Below are 19,190 nucleotides of genomic sequence, written 5' to 3'. Positions count from 1 at the left end.
TGATAAGAGGCAGCTTTAAAGTATTGACTGAAATAACCTGGCACCAAGTTGTACTGAAACGTGTTCAGTCAAACGATACCTGCTTTGGATCCTTTTGTGCCAGGGATCTGATTCCACACTGGGCCAACTTCCCACTGAACAGTGTTGGGCAGTGACCTGTTGCTGGTAATGCATAACAGTAATAATATTACTTTTTTTCAGTAATGAGTAGTGTAACTAATTACTATAAAATTTCAGTAATAATACTACAGTTACCCCAAACCAAACAACTTACAACGTTACTTTTGTTATCACATCACTACAGACTTTAAATACAACATCACATCAGTGGACTCATTTTAGTAATCGTTGGGCTGCACAGGCACGTCACAAAGCAGCAAGCCAGTTGAAAACGCTTACCTTAGCGGCTGTAAATATTCCCATTACTTTGATTTTGTCAGGAAGAAAGATGACAAGAATACTGTTGCTGCAGGTAGTCTTACTAAAAGTAGCAAGTAGTGCTACACTGGCTAAACAACCAAAACTTGATTTTAATCATGGGTAGCTGCAGCTACAAGTAGTGTGGCGAATTACTGTTGGCACAGAGTAATAAGTAAAATCTTATTACTTTTGAAAAGAGTAACGCGTAATGAGTAATATCTTGCATTTTTAGAGTAACGAGTCCAGCACTGCTGCCGATTAAGCAAACTTTGTGTTGCTGTGTCTCCAGAGCTGCTCTGCTCGGCCCGGTAAGCCGTTTCTGAAGCAGCTGTCCACTTGCGAATCTTAAGTTCAAAGTCTACCTGGTTAGCACAAACTAACACAGCAGCAGTAGCTAACATCCAATACAGAGCTGTTAAACAGTCCCAACAGACTCACACTGACATTGAAACGGCTCGACTCTGTTGTTAAGCCTGTGAAGTAATGTTAGCAGTGTGATACTAACAATTAGCCCTGTCACTGTGTGTGTGTAGGTGGACTCTCTGTACCTGGCATGGAGCTCACACTCCCACAGCAGCAGCTAATGTTTACAACCCATACAAGTCTGTGGTGTGGTGAAGTCGAGTGCAGTGTATTTGACTGAGTTGGCAGTTCAGCGTGCCGAGGTGCCACCAAAACGATCAGAAGTATGGCTATACTCCACCCCACTCCGTTGATGTCATGGGTACCGAATGAAGTACTCTATCGGTATCAATTTAAGAGTACCGGTAGTGGTACTGGTATCATAATTTTTTATGAGTCAGACTTTAATATTAATTAGGGGTTGGTGGAAAATTGATATAGCATAATACTACGATATTTTTGCGTGGAAGTATCTCATTGACACACAACGCCAAGTAGTATTGATTTTCTTATAATGTAAATTAATAATATTGAAAATACAAATTAAACTCTTTGTAGCCTACTAAGATAATAGAATGAGTTGCTTCATCAGTTCACTAGATACATTTTGCTGCAGTATAAATGACTGAAGTGAGATGGACATACTGAAAACTTTTTATCTTATTAGATCAAACACATGTTGTTAAGGTAGGTAAAAGGTAATAATTTGCAATGCATTTCAATATATGTTATTGCAATACTCAGCAACATGTTTAAAATCACAATAAAATTGTACAGTGGCTCAAGTATGGTGATAATATTGTATTGTGAGGCCTCTGGTGATTCCCACCCATAATATTAACAGGTTGATGAGTTAGATCAAATATTCATACCATCCATATATATATGGACTATATTTAGGCACAGGCAAAATCTGGTCTCAGGCCCATTACTTCTCTAACATGGTTTTTGGCTCAGCACATATTAGGATCAATACTGAGGGAGGAAATCAAGCTGAGCTCATGCTCAGATTCTGATGCCTGACTTGCCATGAAAACATGGTGCTTTCACTTTAGGTTTTAAACAAACACATGTCCACCAGTGGGATCTTAACAGTATTCACTGAAGTTCCAGCACCTCTAATATGTCAATAAGCCACCTGTTGATTTGTGAAATGGCTCAGGATGGAGTCAGAAAATGATTCATTTCCATGTGAACAGCAAATGATGCTGCAAAAGGAGCACATACAAGAGGGAGTGACAGGAAGCAGCTGACTGAGACCCTAAGAACTTAAACCCACCTACATTTATCTGCATTCTATTGGAAAAATAGAATTTCTAATGGAAATCCAGCATCTAAACTGTACAATGGGAAGAGCAGGGCCACCGACACTGCTGCAATTCTACTCCAGTCCACAAATTCAATTGCCTTCCACCTTTAAAACCAAGCCTCAGGCTGCTGCTCTGATTGCAGTGAACTGGCACAGTTGATGACTGCACTCAGTAATACCATATGTCATCAGTGTGTTTGGTGTGGTCACTCTGTTGTGGCCTGTTGTGTTATAAATGCGTAATTCTACTGACAATTTTTAACTTATGCATACATGTACAGACATAATGCACAGACCCATGGGCAAAATCAAATTCAAACAGTCACTGTAATATTACACTGATACCACGTGAGTTAAATACTCCTGCAGGACATACGAGAGATAAAAAATATAAGATTGTATATACACAATACTGAGCGACAAAGAGCTATCACAAGTTTTCAGCCTATGGCATTTTTTAAAATATTGAAGTGACACTATTTAAGTCCATTCTAAATATGTTCAGGTCACAGCAAAAACAGAAAATCACAACCTTATTCCATTATTTTAGACAATAATGGAAGATGTGATAATGAAATACTCAGATTAATATGAGTTTTTTTCTAGAGGCTGATGAAACTTTTGTGAGATAGCATTATGTTGAGATAAATGTTAGTAGTTTACATAGCCAGTGCATGGACTACCTACACTGCTCATTGTTTATACATATTAGCTCAACCTGGTCAGTGCAATAAGTGTGCCTTGACATCTCTCTCTTTGGTGCTGCCAGTAACATGTAGTGCCTCTGCCATCCAACTAGAAACCTCAAACCCTGCTCACAGCCCCATGAGGCTGCCATTTCATGACACCCCACATCTTACAAGACAGAATAAAAAAAAACACAGCAATAACTTAACTTTTCTTAGAGCTTCACCAGAAGTGTGGCTGAAAATGCAAAACTTCTCCTGAGGGTGTCACTAGAGAAAAGGCCGTAGAAGCAATAAAAAAAGGGTCATCTCAGGAATATGAATGTGAATAGGCAACTTTCATAACAATCAGCAGACATATCGTATACAAAGTTGATTTTCTGGCCTGAGGTGGCGCTAAAGGGAAGAACAAAAATGTAAAGAAGTTACCTTCTGAGGAGAATTAATGTGCTCTGTGAATGTCATGACAATCTGCCTATTAGAGTTTGATATTTCTTATGTTCAGGTTAAACATTTGGTGAAGGTGGGAATGATGAGAGTATGGCTTTAAGAAATAGCAGTAATATTTGAAAAAAGATAAGAATTCATCCTCTTGGAAACATGAATATTCATGCCTGCCTATATTTTTCAAATAGGGGAGACTGGGGGTTGATTGGCACACTTTTCACTGTCTTCCATATTTCTCTGGCATAATTTAGGTAAGAATACTCTAACCAGCAGCGAATGAAAGGTTAAGGTCTCAGTTGTAAATATATATGATTTAATGTCCACTAATGTTTTCCAACATTAGGGAATTTGTGATTAAAGTAATTTTGTGTGTTTGTGCTAACCAGCCCAGTAAGGAGGCACACGTTATGGGATCAGTTGGCGTAATGTTAAAGTGCTATAGTTACAACAAAACATTATGTTATGGTACAAGTAGTCCACATGATGGTGAAAAGGAATGTCTGTCTGTTGTATCTTTTCTTTTTTTTTTTTTTTAAATTATACTATAATTTCAATACTTTTATCATAACCTTTTAGTTTTTAAGTTGTACAGATTTTAGGAATATGAAATACCAAAAAAAATACCAATATATGAACTAGCGGACTGTTTCTATTGCAGTTTATCAGTAATTTATCAAGAATTGTCAATTACTTTTGCCACTGACCATTCAAAATACACTACTGCTGCTGCTACTACTACTACTACTACTAATAAACCTTGCTCACATTTGACCTAACTTTGTGATGTTAGCCAGCTGCCATCACTCATCACAAACTTTCAATTCTTATATCAAAATTTATACAACGGTTAGTTCCGACCGAGTAATTTGATTGGACGAGAGGCATTCCGTGAGTGCTGATGTAGAGTGCATCACTGGGGCTTGTAACAGTAAAATCACTCCGCTCACAGGTGTTATAAATATAAATCAACCGTTAATTAACCAACTGTCACACTCGCTACATTGACGCAAACTGACACTATAGCGTTACACTATATATAGTGAATTATCAATGATCATCTGATGAGGTACTGATGAGGATGAGGATGAGGGAGAGTGGAAGCTGAATCCGACCATGCCAACATCCAGGTTTGCCAACGTTTCATTAGCCGAACTGGCCGAAGTTACACAGCTGCAGATCAATGTAAATACTAAGTAGGCTAACTTGTGAGTTCCTGGCTTGTGTGCTGCATTGCCTGGCAACAGACTGGGGGAACTGTTTTTTTTTTTCATGGAGCTACATAACATACTTAAATAATTGATTTCATCACCTTTTGTTAACATTTCCTTGCTCTGTTGAACTGTTGTTCAACAACAGCTACTTAAGCAATATCACACTCGAGGTCGTGACATTGTACTATATATCGTCACAGCTGTAGTTGTCTTCGGCACTCGGCCTGCGGCTCCGTGCCTTCGACCGAATCACAGCCGTGACGATATACAGTACAACATCACTCCCTCTCATGTGATATTGCTTAAGTAGCTGATTCCTTTGTCTATTAACCAAAAGCAACACTTTTCCAATATGTATATCTAACACAGTTTTATATCATGTTTAGTCCACAGACCAGTGTATTAGTGACTATTAGATGTATCATCGTAGTAGATGGGTGCAGGTGAAGAGAGCAAACATTTTTGTTTCTGTGACTTTTAAAGGACCAGAAAATATCTGTGTGCCAACCAACCCAAGTCAGCCCTGCCATGTCAGGTTGAAGTGTTGGCTGAGAATTCTGACCTCATGCTGGTGGTAGAGGTAAAGTCAGGTCAGAGGGTCACCAAAACCTTTGGAGTCTTCCTCTGGGGACCATGAACATCCACAGCAAACTTAACAGCTGCTCGGTGGTTGAGCTATCTCGCTCTCGGCCAAACAGTGGGGAGAGACACCTTTGTCCCATGGCTTCGCTGCTGCCAGGGTAAAATGTTCATGTAGCACTAATGAACCCTAAATGAGAACTTGTTCAATGGCAATGCAAAAATAACACACTGCATTCATCCACTTTTAAACATTAAAATATGGTTTAAGTCACCATGTGCAAAAATGATGATGACATCCAGTTTGTACAGTAAATTTCTCAGAGTGTCTGTCTGTCTGTCAGTCATTCCAGGTCTACACTCAAAGACAAGTTTACCATTCAGTGAAGACTTCTGGGACAAACACATGAGCAGTGTCCTCCAGACATCCCATATAACAATATAAACATATAATTCGAGTATTTTAGACGGTCACTAGTCTATCAGCTTGTTGAACTTTATCGGATGGAGGGGTGATGGGTGTGTGTTTGATGTTCAGTTTGGAGAAAGTGACAGCGTCTTCTCTCTCTCCTGAGTGCTTTCCTTCCCATCTTTATCTCCTTAAAGGCCACATCTCTCTCTGATTCTCCTCCTCCTTTATATATGTCTCCTCCACATGTCTGTCTGCCATGGTCCCTCTCCGTCTCTCAGGTCAGAGGTCAGCCTTCATCAGGCTCAGCAGCCTCTTCTTGTGCTCTGCAACCTTTTATAGATGAGACGAGGTGGAGAAACACAGTTTCAGGGTGTATGGGTTGGACCCATCTGTAACCAAACACACACACACACACACACACACACACACACACACACAAACATAGTTAGTATTAGAGGCTGTATTATAGCCATTAGCCCACTCTGTCACAGATATAGGGGTATTAGAAATGAGAAATGATAGCAGGGAGTGCAGTAAAGAGATTTTATACAGCTAAAACAAGTGTTCATTGAACTAAAATGGGAGGAGTCTTTGTCTGTATGTCTGTCCTCTGATTTTCTTGACATCCGATCATCTTCAACATTTGGCGGGTGTATTCCTGAGAACCCAAGGACCCTTTAGATGGATTAAATTATACCAGAAGCATGAAAAAAGAAAAAAGAAAAAAGCGATCGGCACACCAAAAGAGCTCCGTATGCAATTTTTTATTTTGCGTGACATTTTGAGCTTGAAAGTATGCAAAAAATTTTTTTTTTCTTTTTTCATGCTTTTGATACTTTGTGATCCAGCACCCAACCCAGTGGACTCTGGGGATGTGCATGTCCTATTTTTTACTTAAATTATACCAGCACAAAAATTCACTCAGATGGGGGGCTGTGCTAATATCATCGTAGTATGTTGCATCAATAGATGTCTGACCAAAACGGGCTTGCAAGTAAGCCAGGTTCTAGGCAGGCATATATGAGGGAGCAGTCATAAATGTAAAGGGGGCATCATGTTCCAGCACATTTTTGCCATAGGTAGAGCTGACAATTAAAGGTCACTCACTCACTCACTCACTCACTCACTCACTCACTCACTCACTTGCAGGATGTGGGGATGCTGTGTGAGTGCCCTATAGAGGGTGTCAAAGCACCGTGGTCTCAAATGTGCTCGCTGCTTGTTTTGTTGTTGATAACAGTGTTTTCTACATGGAATTGGGTTGTTGTTAGGTGTGTGTCCAACCCCTAACCTAAAGAAATGGATTGCACTTTGTCAGGCCTCTACCCTAAGACCTGTCCAACTTGGGTGTCCCACCTGAAGACTAAACTCCTGCTGGTATAGCTCTTAGGGTTACTGAGGCACGCAAACCCCCTGACCACAATAAGGTGGCAATCCCTCAGGGAGGAAAACTGAAAAATAAAATAAACAAAAAAATAAAATAAAAATTAAGAAAAAATAAAATAAAAATATCCTTCATCCAGGCACAACCAACATCTTAACATTTATCTTATCGGATGGCCATTAGGCATCTAGACATATGACATAAATTTGAACCTAATAATTACAGTAACCTCACTATAGCCAGTATTTACCAAGGCTTGTCTTATAATATTGTTTTGTTTTGTTTTTTTGTCATTTTTTTCCCTTCACTCAACTCTCCTTTGAGCTGCTGAAAGATGCAGGAGTGAAAAGTTAATAAAAGCTTTGTAAAAATCGCTGTGATTATCCAAAAACAGCGTGCAGAACTAGAGGCTGGGCGGGGCTTTACGTAGGGGTCTGGCACACACAGGGCATTTGTCCTCAGTATGTGACATGCAGCAGGCACTCATCTCTCGCTGTGCTTGTGTGATTGAAGAAATGTTTGCACTGACAGGCTCACACTCTATGCTCACACTGCTATATTTACTTTTGTTTTTTGTTGTTATCTATATATTAAGTATCTCACAACACGAGACGCTACGACGAGTTTAACGGAGCTTCACATTACTGCTGCATTCTGCCTTACTGAGACTGAGAAACCTGATGTCTATGCATCTTGGGTGTTTACTGGGGGGAGGGTCTCTGCCGACTGCAGACAACAGATCACACAAAGCCGGCACGCAGCACGGAGTGGAGTGGAGATAGATGAGAAAACTTTTCTGTTTTGTGCCTTTTTCGGCAGATTTGATTTGAAGGGGCAAGACATTTGTTTAAGGGGGCATTGCCCCCTCTTGCCCCTGCGTAGAACTGGCCTCGCTTGCAAGACAGACTAGCAGTTTCCATGTGTGTGAGACCACATATAATTATAGAAAACATGAACAGTATATTCTGTATTCACACTTGCCATGCATCACATAAACTGATCCCATATTGTATGTGTGTATTATTCAGTCTAGTTTACCTAATTTTCCAAGTTTTAGAAATAAATTAGAAAAAGTATGCCTCCACCAACCAGTCAAGTTGCAGTAAGAGTTTACATCCATGTCTGTCCAAACTCATATGTAGCCATGACAGTTGATAATGCTTCAAATATGGACGTTGCTGAAAAGAAGCTACATACTCTAAAACATGGATGCTTCACATGAACCCAAGATTAATATCACCCATTCAGTATCTAACCAAATGTCTCCCCTTCTGTTCCTGAGCTATGACAATGAATAATGGCCAGAAGTGTTTTTGAAGAATATTATGATGTCACAGTGAAATTGACGTTTGACCTTTGGCATATAAAATGTCATCACTTCATCATTTTATTCTAATAGACATTTGTGTGAGGTTACAGTGACCTTGACCTTTGACCAACAAAATTTTGATCAGTTCATTCATTGTTGAGTCTAAGTGGAAGTTTGTGAAAGTTCTCTAAAGGGCAGCCATAGCCCATACTTTGCCACTCACTCCAACTTCTTAGTTTCATAAAAACAAATTAATTCATGATTTTTGCCCTGCCTCCTTACAAAGGTGCATGCTGGTATCCCATTATGAAAATGAACTCCGAGCACAGGCTAAGGCAGTGCTACCTCCTACAAAACCTCAGGCATCCAGGAGAAAAACTACATGTTTAGAGAGTCCCTCCCGAAAATAGCCTGCTCCCATGGCTAGCTGTTAGCAAATGTCGGGTACCATGTCATGGGAAGTTGTTTGGATGAGTGGTTCTCGAAAAAGCTGTTCTGAACAGGCATGTTTTCAAAGGGTACCGCACAATTAAAGATGAATCATTCATTGGTTACAAGTAAGTGAAACTGTAAGATATTCATTCAACCTTCAGGATACAGGTGCTGCCTTTATTTAATGATGATCAGAGTCAATGTAGCATATTGTAGTTCTGATTCAAATGCTAATTCTAGTGTAGTATATTCTAGTCTTGTTGTTTGTAGTTGTTTTTAATACTAATTTAATTTCTAGTAAAGTTTACTCTTCAAGAAAACCTTATATTTGTTGTTAGTGTAATGTTTACTTAGCAGCTGTGCACTGTCAGTTTGGTACAAATCCTGTTCCCAATTCTTTAATAACCAATTTAAGGGACACTTAACAAAATGTTTTTACATGTTATGTGAAATGTAAAACACTTAATAAAATAGATAACATATATTGTATGGGCGGCACGGTGGTGTGGTGGTTAGCACTCTCGCCTCACAGCAAGAGGGTTGCCGGTTCGATCCCGGGCGTGGGAGCCCTTCTGTGCGGAGTTTGCATGTTCTCCCCGTGTCAGCGTGGGTTCTCTCCGGGCACTCCGGCTTCCTCCCACAGTCCAAAGACATGCAGATTGGGGACTAGGTTAATTGATAACTCTAAATTGTCCGTAGGTGTGAATGTGAGCGTGAATGGTTGTTTGTCTCTATGTGTCAGCCCTGCGATAGTCTGGCGACCTGTCCAGGGTGTACCCTGCCTCTCGCCTGATGTAGCTGGGATAGGCTCCAGCCCCCCCGCGACCCTCAAGAGGATGAAGCGGTTAGAAGATGAATGAATGAATGAATATTGTGGTATTATAGTCGGGTATCACTGAGGAAATTGGTCATAAACCACTGCTCATGTTTGACATATGACACTCTGCCACTTTGGACACTGAGTAAATGGATAGAAAATGTCTTTCAGACAGCCTTACTGGGTATCCTGATCTGGTAGTGGTTAAGAACAGTAAGGACCTCCACAGCCTCCGTCTTACTGTCAAACTCCAACAAGCCAGAGATGGTCTTAGACGAGGCTAAGAGACAGATAGACAGTGTGAGATCAAAAGAGAGCGGTAGATAAATTGAGAAGGACAGACAAAGTAGGAGTAGGAGGAGGGAGTAACATGTAATTAACACAATTGCTTTCAAATTCATCAGTTAACACAGAGCAGTAAAGAATCCTTTCACAGACTACAAAAGGAGAATGTGTACTTAATAAACATTAATAAGAACCTGAGTTCAAATTTTACTTACGTTTGGCATCAAACATCTTGAATTTGACGAAGCCAGGCACATCATGCTCTGTACACAGCTGCCAAAAAACACACAGCAGCTGATAAATAAGTAAAGCTCTGTTACTCTGTTAGGTTAGATGTAAAACTTCAGTTATCATATACAGGAGGGTTTCATCACAGACAAGTCTCCATCTGTCCTCAGCAAGCAGCAACATATTCAAGACATTTACACACTGCTCCTGTCTAGATCATGACATTTCTCATCTCAGTGCATCTAAATATGAAATATTACTATCCTCATTTGGTTTGATGTTGAACCTGCAAAACATGGCAGTTTTTCAGGATGATATGTAAAAAAATGAAGAACAGAAATATGTGAAAATATATGAACTGGCCAGTGTGAGCATGTGGCAAACAACTGTGGCCAGGTGGCCGGGTGCGTAGTCAGAACATAATTACCTGTGACACCAGGCGGAACACAGAACATTTTCTCCTAGCGGTCTGTTAAGATGCCAGGCACTTTGTTAGCGTCTCTCTTTCTATGGCTGTGTGAGTATGAAGTGGTTCTGATAGTATATTTCATCAAATTTACTTGCTCGCACCCCAGTAAAACGTGCGGTTATTGAACTGAATGTAAAAACTTTCTTCAGGGCACTGCTGTCGGCCGAGCAGTCTCATTGAGGGGGAAGTAACCAGTATGCAAGAGTTGGGGTTGAGCAGGTATCTTTATTATCTTTAAATCTTTGCTTTTCTTTATTTTTGTATGATGCTGTGACATTGTGACCTGAGGTTAATGGGGTGTGATTCCTTTTAATTGCACAGGATGATGCGAGTTACCAGACCCAGGTCCTGTGTCGTCTGTTGAAGTGTCTACAATTAGTGCACTGTAGGGAGGTGAGTGTGCACTGTGGCTGCAATTTATGTAAATGCATTTTTGTATTTATCATAATTAATGGTATGATTTACTGTATAATCATTTGTGTGGCACTGACAGTGACCCTTGAGTTGGAGCAAGTAATCTGCTCCAGTCCATTGTAGTGCATTTATTCTGAATTTAGTAGCCCTGTGAACCACACAGCATAGTTGTACTTTATACATCTTGTGCAATAGTGTCTATAATTGAAACGCTGTTGAAGATCCAGTTGGTTTCCTTTCTATATTTACTTCTTGTATTTTATCTATTTTTCTGTTTGGATAAATTGTAATGTAAGATTATTTTCATTTTCATAACTTTACAGTCTGCCTGCTGATTCTTCAGAAGTATAGAGTTACTGCAAGTAATCTTATCACAAGGTTAAAATTTGGTGCTGTGAGCAGGGTCTTCTTTGTAGAATACAGCAGCCTGAGTGGTAAAAGAGACAAGCTGGGTTTTGCATGGTGCTTGGGGTGTATGTGTTAGGGGTGAAAGTGGACTGGAGCAGTGCCGGTGTTGGAGTCATCACAGCAGGAGAAGCAAGATCAGCCATCACAGCAGCCTCCACCAGCTACATCCAGCATCATTGTAACAGGTGTTTGTCTGCCTGCCCGGTGCGTCTGATAGGTAACAATGTCGGATGAGTTAAACAAAAGGTAAAAGCCCTTAAAGCCAGAGCACAGCTGGATAAGGAAACTATAGCTAAGCTGAAGGATGTCAATGACACTTTAAGAGAAGAATTAAGGGCTATGAATAACGCCCTTAACGGGCAGGTGGCAGATACTGGGAGCACATCGGCTATCTGCAGAGAGCGTATTGTGTATCTGCCTAAAGAAAAGAAATGTACAACTTTCACTGGCGATACAAGTGCTACATTTTATGAGTGGTTGGATGAGTTAAATGCTACTCTGAGTTATCGCCCCTTTACTGGTGCCAAAAAGGCAGCATTCATTCATGAACAGCTGGGGGGAGAAGCTAGGCAGGAAATAAAGCATCAACCCCAAGCGGTACAGTACAGTCAGATCCAGACCAGGTGTTAGAAATTCTTAAAGAGATATATGGGCAGCATCCATCGCTCACTAAGTTACAAAAACAGTTGGAGGAGGAGGAGGAGGAGGTTGAGCTCGGGGCAGAGTGACAGAAGAAAACGGTTCACTCCTGCAAGACAGAAGCTTCAGCAGGGGGGCCAAGCATCGTGACTGCTGCAATGGAGGTTAAACGCACCAGGGATGTTTCAGCGGCTTATGGAGCGTATCTTGGGGGATCAGCGGTTCCAAGCCTTGCTGCTCTATTTGGATGATGTTGTTGTTTTCTCTTCAACATTTGAGCAACACCTGCAGCGATTAGATCTGGTCCTCTCACGGGTCGAGCAGTTCAACCTAGAGGTGAAGCTTGGCAAGTGCTCATTCTTCCAGTCAGAGGTGTTGTATCTGGGTCACATAATTTGGGCACAGGGGTTGGTAACTGACCCAGAGAAGATTAAGGTGGTGGCAGAGTGGAGAAGCCCTCGTTATGGGGCTGAGTTGCAGTTGTTCCTTGGCTTCGCAAGCTTCTATAGACAGTTTGTGAGGGACTTCGCAAGCATAGCTGCTCCCCTTCACGCCCTCTCTGCCTTGGGCTTATTCAAGAAAAATCAGCAGCGGCAGCCCCTACCGGCATGCCTATTCGAGAAGCACTGGAGCCCTGCGTGTGAAATGGCATTTCAGACCCTCAAGCAGAGACTAGTGTCCGCCCAGGTGTTGGCGTATGCAGATTCTCCTTAGAGACTGATACCCGTCACCAGGGGCTGGGAACTATCCTGTCTCAGGAGGTCGACGGACAGAGGAGGCCAGTAGCATACGCAAGCAGGGGGTTCCAGGGAGCAGAGAGGAATATGGAAAATTACAGTGCCATGAAGCTGGAGATGCTGGGCCTTAATTGGGCTGTTACAGACAAATTTCAAGATTATTGTATTGGCAAGAAATTCACCATTCTGACTGATAACAATCCACTGAGCCATCTACAGACTGCAAAATTAGGAGCTGTGGAGTAGCGGTGGGTCTCAGAGTTGGCCCAATTTGACTATGAGATAGTGTACCACCCTGGCCGGCAGAATGCAGCAGCTGAGGCTTTGTCCAGGGAGTACTCAGAGCCACTCTCGGATGAGGGGGACCCCCACTCAGACAACTACTCTGCCGCACCCGCCCCCCAGCTTATCAAGTGTGATGAACAGGCAGCAGGGCCCTCCACCCAAAATGAATCCGCGACCAGTTTCCTGCTCTGTAGTGCACAGTCTCTAGCCAGACTACAACAGGCTGATCCTCAAGTGGCCGCTTTCCTCAAGTACTGGGGTAGAGCAGAAAAACCCAACCATGGAGAGCGGCTGGGTGAATCATCAAGAACATTAGAGCTGTTGCACCAGTGGGAGAGAGTGGTAGAGTGTGATGGGGTCCTGTATCACCAACAAGAAAAGCCAGGGGAGGGCCCACAGAGATTAGCCCACGTTATTGGCCAGGAATGTACAGAGATGTTAAGGAATTTTGTAAATCCTGCGAGAGGTGCATTGTCTCCAAGGTGCCCCAACCCAAGGTCGTGACATCTATGGGCAGCTTGTTGGCGTCCCAGCCGCTGGAAGTGGTGGCAATGGACTTCACAGTGTTGGAACCCTCTTTGGATGGGAGGGAGAATGTTTTCATTTTGACCAACATGTTTTCTAAATTCACAATGGCCATTCCAACCCGAGATCAGCGGGCCACCACCGTGGCCAAGTGCCTGGTTAAGGGGTGGATTTAACCCTGTGGCATGCCAGCCCAGTTGCGCTCAGACCAAGGCAGATGTTTTGAAGCAGAGGTGGTGCAGTTGCTCTGTAAATTGTATGGAATGAGGAAGAGTCCAACAACTCCCTACCACCTGCAGGGAAACGGCCAGTGCGAGAGGTTTAATGGAACACTCCACGACCTGCTATGTGCTCTCCCTCATGAGAAGAAAAGGAGGTGGGCCGAGTATCTCCCAGAAGTGGTATATGCATACAACACGACACAGCATCAAAGCACGGGATATTGCCCTTACTTTCTATTTCTAGCTATTGCGAAAATTAGGCCTATCCTGACCCGAAAAGATGCAGAAAAATTGGTCCACGCTTTTGTTACCTCAAGGCTGGATTATTGTAACTCTCTATTATCAGGTAGCTCTAGTAAGTCCTTAAAAACTCTCCAGCTAATTCAGAATGCAGCAGCACGTGTACTAACAGGAACTAAGAAACGCGATCATATTTCTCCTGTTTTAGCTTCTCTGCACTGGCTCCCTGTAAAATCCAGAATTGAATTTAAAATCCTACTGTTAACTTATAAAGCTCTAAATGGTCAAGCTCCGTCATATCTTAGAGAGCTCATAGTGCCATATTATCCCACCAGAACACAGCGCTCTGAGAACGCAGGGTTACTCGTGGTCCCTAAAGTCTCCAAAAGTAGATCAGGAGCCAGAGCCTTCAGCTATCAGGCTCCTCTCCTGTGGAATCATCTTCCTGTTACGGTCCGGGAGGCAGACACCGTCTCCACATTTAAGACTAGACTTAAGACTTTCCTCTTTGATAAAGCTTATAGTTAGGGCTGGCTCAGGCTTGCCCTGTACCAGCCCTTAGTTAGGCTGACTTAGGCCTAGTCTGCCGGAGGACCCCTCTATAATACACCGGGCCCCTTCTCTCCTTCTCTCTCTCTCTCTCTCTCTCTCTCTCTCTCTCTCTCTCTCTCTCTCTCTCGGCCATTCTGGATGTCACTAACTCGGCTTCTTCTCCGGAGCCTTTGTGCTCCACTGTCTCTCAGATTAACTCATATCACAGCGGTGCCTGGACAGCGTGACGTGTGGTTGTGCTGCTGCCGTGGTCCTGCCAGATGCCTCCTGCTGCTGCTGCCATCATTAGTCATTAGTCATACTTCTTCTGTTATTATACACATATGATTATTGTCACACATGTATACTGCCAGGTATTAATACATACTTTCAACATATTGTACCGCAGTAACCAGAACTATAACTATAATATTATTACTTTCATTAATGTTGTTGTAAGATACTGTCATTACCTGCATCTCTCTCTCTCTCTCTCTCTCTGTGTCATATGGATTACTGTTAATTTATCATGTTGATCTGTTCTGTACGACATCTATTGCATGTCTGTCCGTCCTGGAAGAGGGATCCCTCCTCAGTTGCTCTTCCTGAGGTTTCTACCGTTTTTTTTCCCCCGTTAAAGGGTTTTTTTGGGGGAGTTTTTCCTTATCTGCTGTGAGGGTCTTAAGGACAGAGGGATGTCGTATGCTGTAAAGCCCTGTGAGGCAAATTGTGATTTGTGATATTGGGCTTTATAAATAAAATTGATTGATTGATTGACTTTCTCCTGTTTGGGCGGGCACCCTGCACACCTCTAGATATCACTCTGGGCAGAGGAGAGGAGCAATTTGGCAGAGGAGTTAAGGAATGTATATACGTATACATACATACATAGTGAGTTTATATATATATATATATATATATATATATGTATGTATATATGTATATATATATATATATATAGGGCTGGGCGTATATATATATATATATATATATATATATATACAGTACAGGCCAAAAGTTTGGACACACCTTCTCATTCAATGTGTTTTCTTTATTTTCATGACTATTTACATTGTAGATTCTCACTGAAGGCATCAAAACTATGAATGAACACATGTGGAGTTATGTACTTAACAAAAAAAGGTGAAATAACTGAAAACATGTTTTATATTCTAGTTTCTTCAAAATAGCCACCCTTTGCTCTGATTACTGCTTTGCACACTCTTGGCATTCTCTCCATGAGCTTCAAGAGGTAGTCACCTGAAATGGTTTTCCAACAGTCTTGAAGGAGTTCCCAGAGGTGTTTAGCACTTGTTGGCCCCTTTGCCTTCACTCTGCGGTCCAGCTCACCCCAAACCATCTCCATTGGGTTCAGGTCCGGTGACTGTGGAGGCCAGGTCATCTGCCGCAGCACTCCATCACTCTCCTTCTTGGTCAAATAGCCCTTACACAGCCTGGAGGTGTGTTTGGGGTCATTGTGCTGTTGAAAAATAAATGATCGTCCAGCTAAACGCAAACCGGATGGGATGGCATGTCGCTGCAGGATGCTGTGGTAGCCATGCTGGTTCAGTGTGCCTTCAATTTTGAATAAATCCCCAACAGTGTCACCAGCAAAACACCCCCACACCATCACACCTCCTCCTCCATGCTTCACAGTGGGAACCAGGCATGTGGAATCCATCCGTTCACCTTTCTCGTCTCACAAAGACACGGGTTGGAACCAAAGATCTCAAATTTGGACTCATCAGACCAAAGCACAGATTTCCACTGGTCTAATGTCCATTCCTTGTGTTTCTTGGCCCAAACAAATCTCTTCTGCTTGTTGCCTCTCCTTAGCAGTGGTTTCCTAGCAACTATTTGACCATGAAGGCCTGATTCGCGCAGTCTCCTCTTAACAGTTGTTCTAGAGATGGGTCTGCTGCTAGAACTCTGTGTGGCATTCATCTGGTCTGTGATCTGAGCTGCTGTTAACTTGCGATTTCTGAGGCTGGTGACTCGGATGAACTTATCCTCAGAAGCAGAGGTGACTCTTGGTCTTCCTTTCCTGGGTCGGTCCTCATGTGTGCCAGTTTTGTTGTAGCGCTTGATGGTTTTTGCGACTCCACTTGGGGACACATTTAAAGTTTTTGCAATTTTCCGGACTGACTGACCTTCATTTCTTAAAGTAATAATGGCCACTCGTTTTTCTTTAGTTAGCTGATTGGTTCTTGCCATACTATGAATTTTAACAGTTGTCCAATAGGGCTGTTGGCTGTGTATTAACCTGACTTCTGCACAACACAACTGATGGTCCCAACCCCATTGATAAAGCAAGAAATTCCACTAATTAACCCTGATAAGGCACACCTGTGAAGTGGAAACCATTTCAGGTGACTACCTCTTGAAGCTCATGGAGAGAATGCCAAGAGTGTGCAAAGCAGTAATCAGAGCAAAGGGTGGCTATTTTGAAGAAACTAGAATATAAAACATGTTTTCAGTTATTTCACCTTTTTTTGTTAAGTACATAACTCCACATGTGTTCATTCATAGTTTTGATGCCTTCAGTGAGAATCTACAATGTAAATAGTCATGAAAATAAAGAAAACGCATTGAATGAGAAGGTGTGTCCAAACTTTTGGCCTGTACTGTATATATATATATATATATATATATATATATTATATATATATACACACACACACACACACTCACAGCTGTTTAAGTTTAGTTGCAAAGGCAGAGGGGCTGGCAACTTGGAGGCAAAGTATTTTTTCCTTACAGAAAAACAGGGCATTTATCAGACAGAAGCTGCATACCCTCAATAAATGGTCCTGTGATATGCATGGAGGAACGTTGTAGTAGTGTAGAACTGCAGATGGAGGCTGGATGATGTTTTTGGAGGCCTGTCCGGCACTGCTGAAGCGGTTGTTCCTGGTCATGGCAAAGTCCTTATAGCTGCTGCTGCCGTCCTCTAATTCAAACACCTGACTGGGGATGACTGCATGCTGCTTAGACACACTGCACACAACACAACACCTGTGTTACCACATCCAACTCAAGTCAAATACATGAATTTTACATTGTAGAGCTGAAATACTAACTAAACCTGAAGAGCATGTTACACACATGCAGAAGAAAGTGATTGGGTTAATTTCTAATAATTAAATACCCAATAAAGTTTTCTGTTTCAGTGCACTGATGTCATTTATGACAATTTGTGACCTGGCTGCCATGTTGAATACCGTTAACAGGTGTACTAAGCACTTCCCACCAGTCAGACCAACTTCCACATTTTCCAGCTAAATAGTCACTAAAAAAGTTTCTGAAAACATCTGGAGAGAAATAGGCAATGCAGTAACAGAATCTTGATTCATATTTGATCAGCGCTGCCTAGTTTGAGTGCATTATATTCATTCATTCAGTAATTGACATGATTGACAGCTGTGTTAGCGACTGCTCTGCTTTGATTGGTTGTTGCTGCCCCACTGCAGTCTGATTTTAGTGAATGCCATTAGAGGTGGTATGAAAAGGGACATGATTTTTTTTCCCAGAGACTATCTCTGTCATGTACTACTTTCAGAATATAGTGCCAATTTCAGCAAATATGACACAAAGTTATTTTCATAAGAGTTACTAACTGGAGCTTTAAGGGCAGAATAACGAATTAAAAAAATAATGAAGAGACTGACAAATCTATAAAAACAAAGGTCCTATATGTTAGACTTTAAGTCGTGCAGTAGATCATTTCTGGCCTTTCAGTTTGCCAGATAATCAGCAACTTTCTCTCTATTTCTAACACTGATTAATGTGAAATATTCAGCACATTTACATTTGACACACATGGTGAAAGATATGGAACTTTAGAAATCATAGAACAATGTGTGTGCATAGATGTACTTCTCACCAGACATTGAGTCTCTTGCCAAACACCTTGATGCTGTTGAGGTGTGTGATGGCTCTGTCCACAGCATACTCATCCCCCATCTCAACCAGCGCTGTGCCAGGAACACTCTTCATAAACTTTACCTACACACACACACACACACACACACACACACACACACACACACACACACACACACACACACACACACACACACACACACACACACACGCACAGGGACACACTTAACACTTAACCTAACAGCTGTCTTACATAAGCAACATACATTAGTCACCTTTACAAATGTAACACTTGTAAACACTGAATGGGTTCACAAAGTTTGTCTGGTGCCCAAATGGACACCGAAACAGGTTTGGCTTGCTGTAATTATTCCTTTATACTGGACTTTAAAAGAATATTTCACCCCCTAAATGATCATTTGTATGTCAATGACTCATCACATTACATTGAATGTGGAAAGAAAACTCTTTTTCTCGCATGCCTCGATGAACAGTGAACAAGAAATCCAATACAGGCGAACATTCTTGATGAATTTAAGTCACAGGGATCCACATTTATCAAAAGCAAAACTATATCAAAACATCAGTTTACAAAATCTCACACAATTCCTACAGCACAATCTAAATCTTATTTATCCAGTCTTATGCTCAGTACTTCCCATAAACAGTCTCACTCACAGACAAGCAGCACAGACGTAGCATACCACAGAATAAATGAGACTTGGACTATACTGCAGGGGTTGTGTGAAAGTTTGTAAACTGATTTTGAAATAGTTTTGCTGTTGTTAATCACGGACCCCTTTGACTTCAGTTCATCAAGAAATGTTTGCCCTTTTTGGATTCCTTGGAGACATGCAAGACAAACAAGGTTTTCTTCCTGAATTCAATGAAACACAGTGTGAGTGATGAAAAATGAGT

General features: G+C 41.8%; 1 protein-coding gene and 1 long non-coding RNA gene across 4 annotated transcripts in view; one reads left to right on the top strand and one right to left on the bottom strand.

The window, feature by feature from the left end:
- LOC125904057 (uncharacterized) overlaps positions 1–10,885 on the top strand; it is a 30,981-nt gene extending 20,096 nt beyond the window's left edge. Inside the window, exons 2-3 of the long non-coding RNA XR_007451374.1 lie at positions 10,540–10,609; positions 10,712–10,885. This is a non-coding gene — a long non-coding RNA (uncharacterized LOC125904057). The remainder of the gene's footprint in view (positions 1–10,539; positions 10,610–10,711) is intronic.
- The window catches only part of LOC125903972 (heterogeneous nuclear ribonucleoprotein L-like), a 118,818-nt gene continuing 100,945 nt past the window's right edge, over positions 1,318–19,190 (bottom strand). Inside the window, exons 10-14 of one of the 3 annotated variants that reach the window (XM_049601213.1) lie at positions 18,274–18,395; positions 17,186–17,387; positions 9,909–9,966; positions 9,590–9,688; positions 1,318–5,855 (exon numbers count right to left, since the gene is read on the bottom strand). In XM_049601213.1, the coding sequence (XP_049457170.1) occupies positions 5,800–5,855; positions 9,590–9,688; positions 9,909–9,966; positions 17,186–17,387; positions 18,274–18,395 (537 nt within the window). In that variant the 3' untranslated portion in view covers positions 1,318–5,799. The remainder of the gene's footprint in view (positions 5,856–9,589; positions 9,689–9,908; positions 9,967–17,185; positions 17,388–18,273; positions 18,396–19,190) is intronic. The other 2 variants (XM_049601214.1, XM_049601215.1) reach the window with 2 other exon arrangements.

This window comes from Epinephelus fuscoguttatus, linkage group LG16, assembly GCF_011397635.1.
Source record: "Epinephelus fuscoguttatus linkage group LG16, E.fuscoguttatus.final_Chr_v1".
Taxonomy (NCBI): domain Eukaryota; kingdom Metazoa; phylum Chordata; class Actinopteri; order Perciformes; family Serranidae; genus Epinephelus; species Epinephelus fuscoguttatus.
Note: the sequence above shows the minus strand (reverse complement) of the source record. Positions and strands in the feature narration are given on the sequence as shown.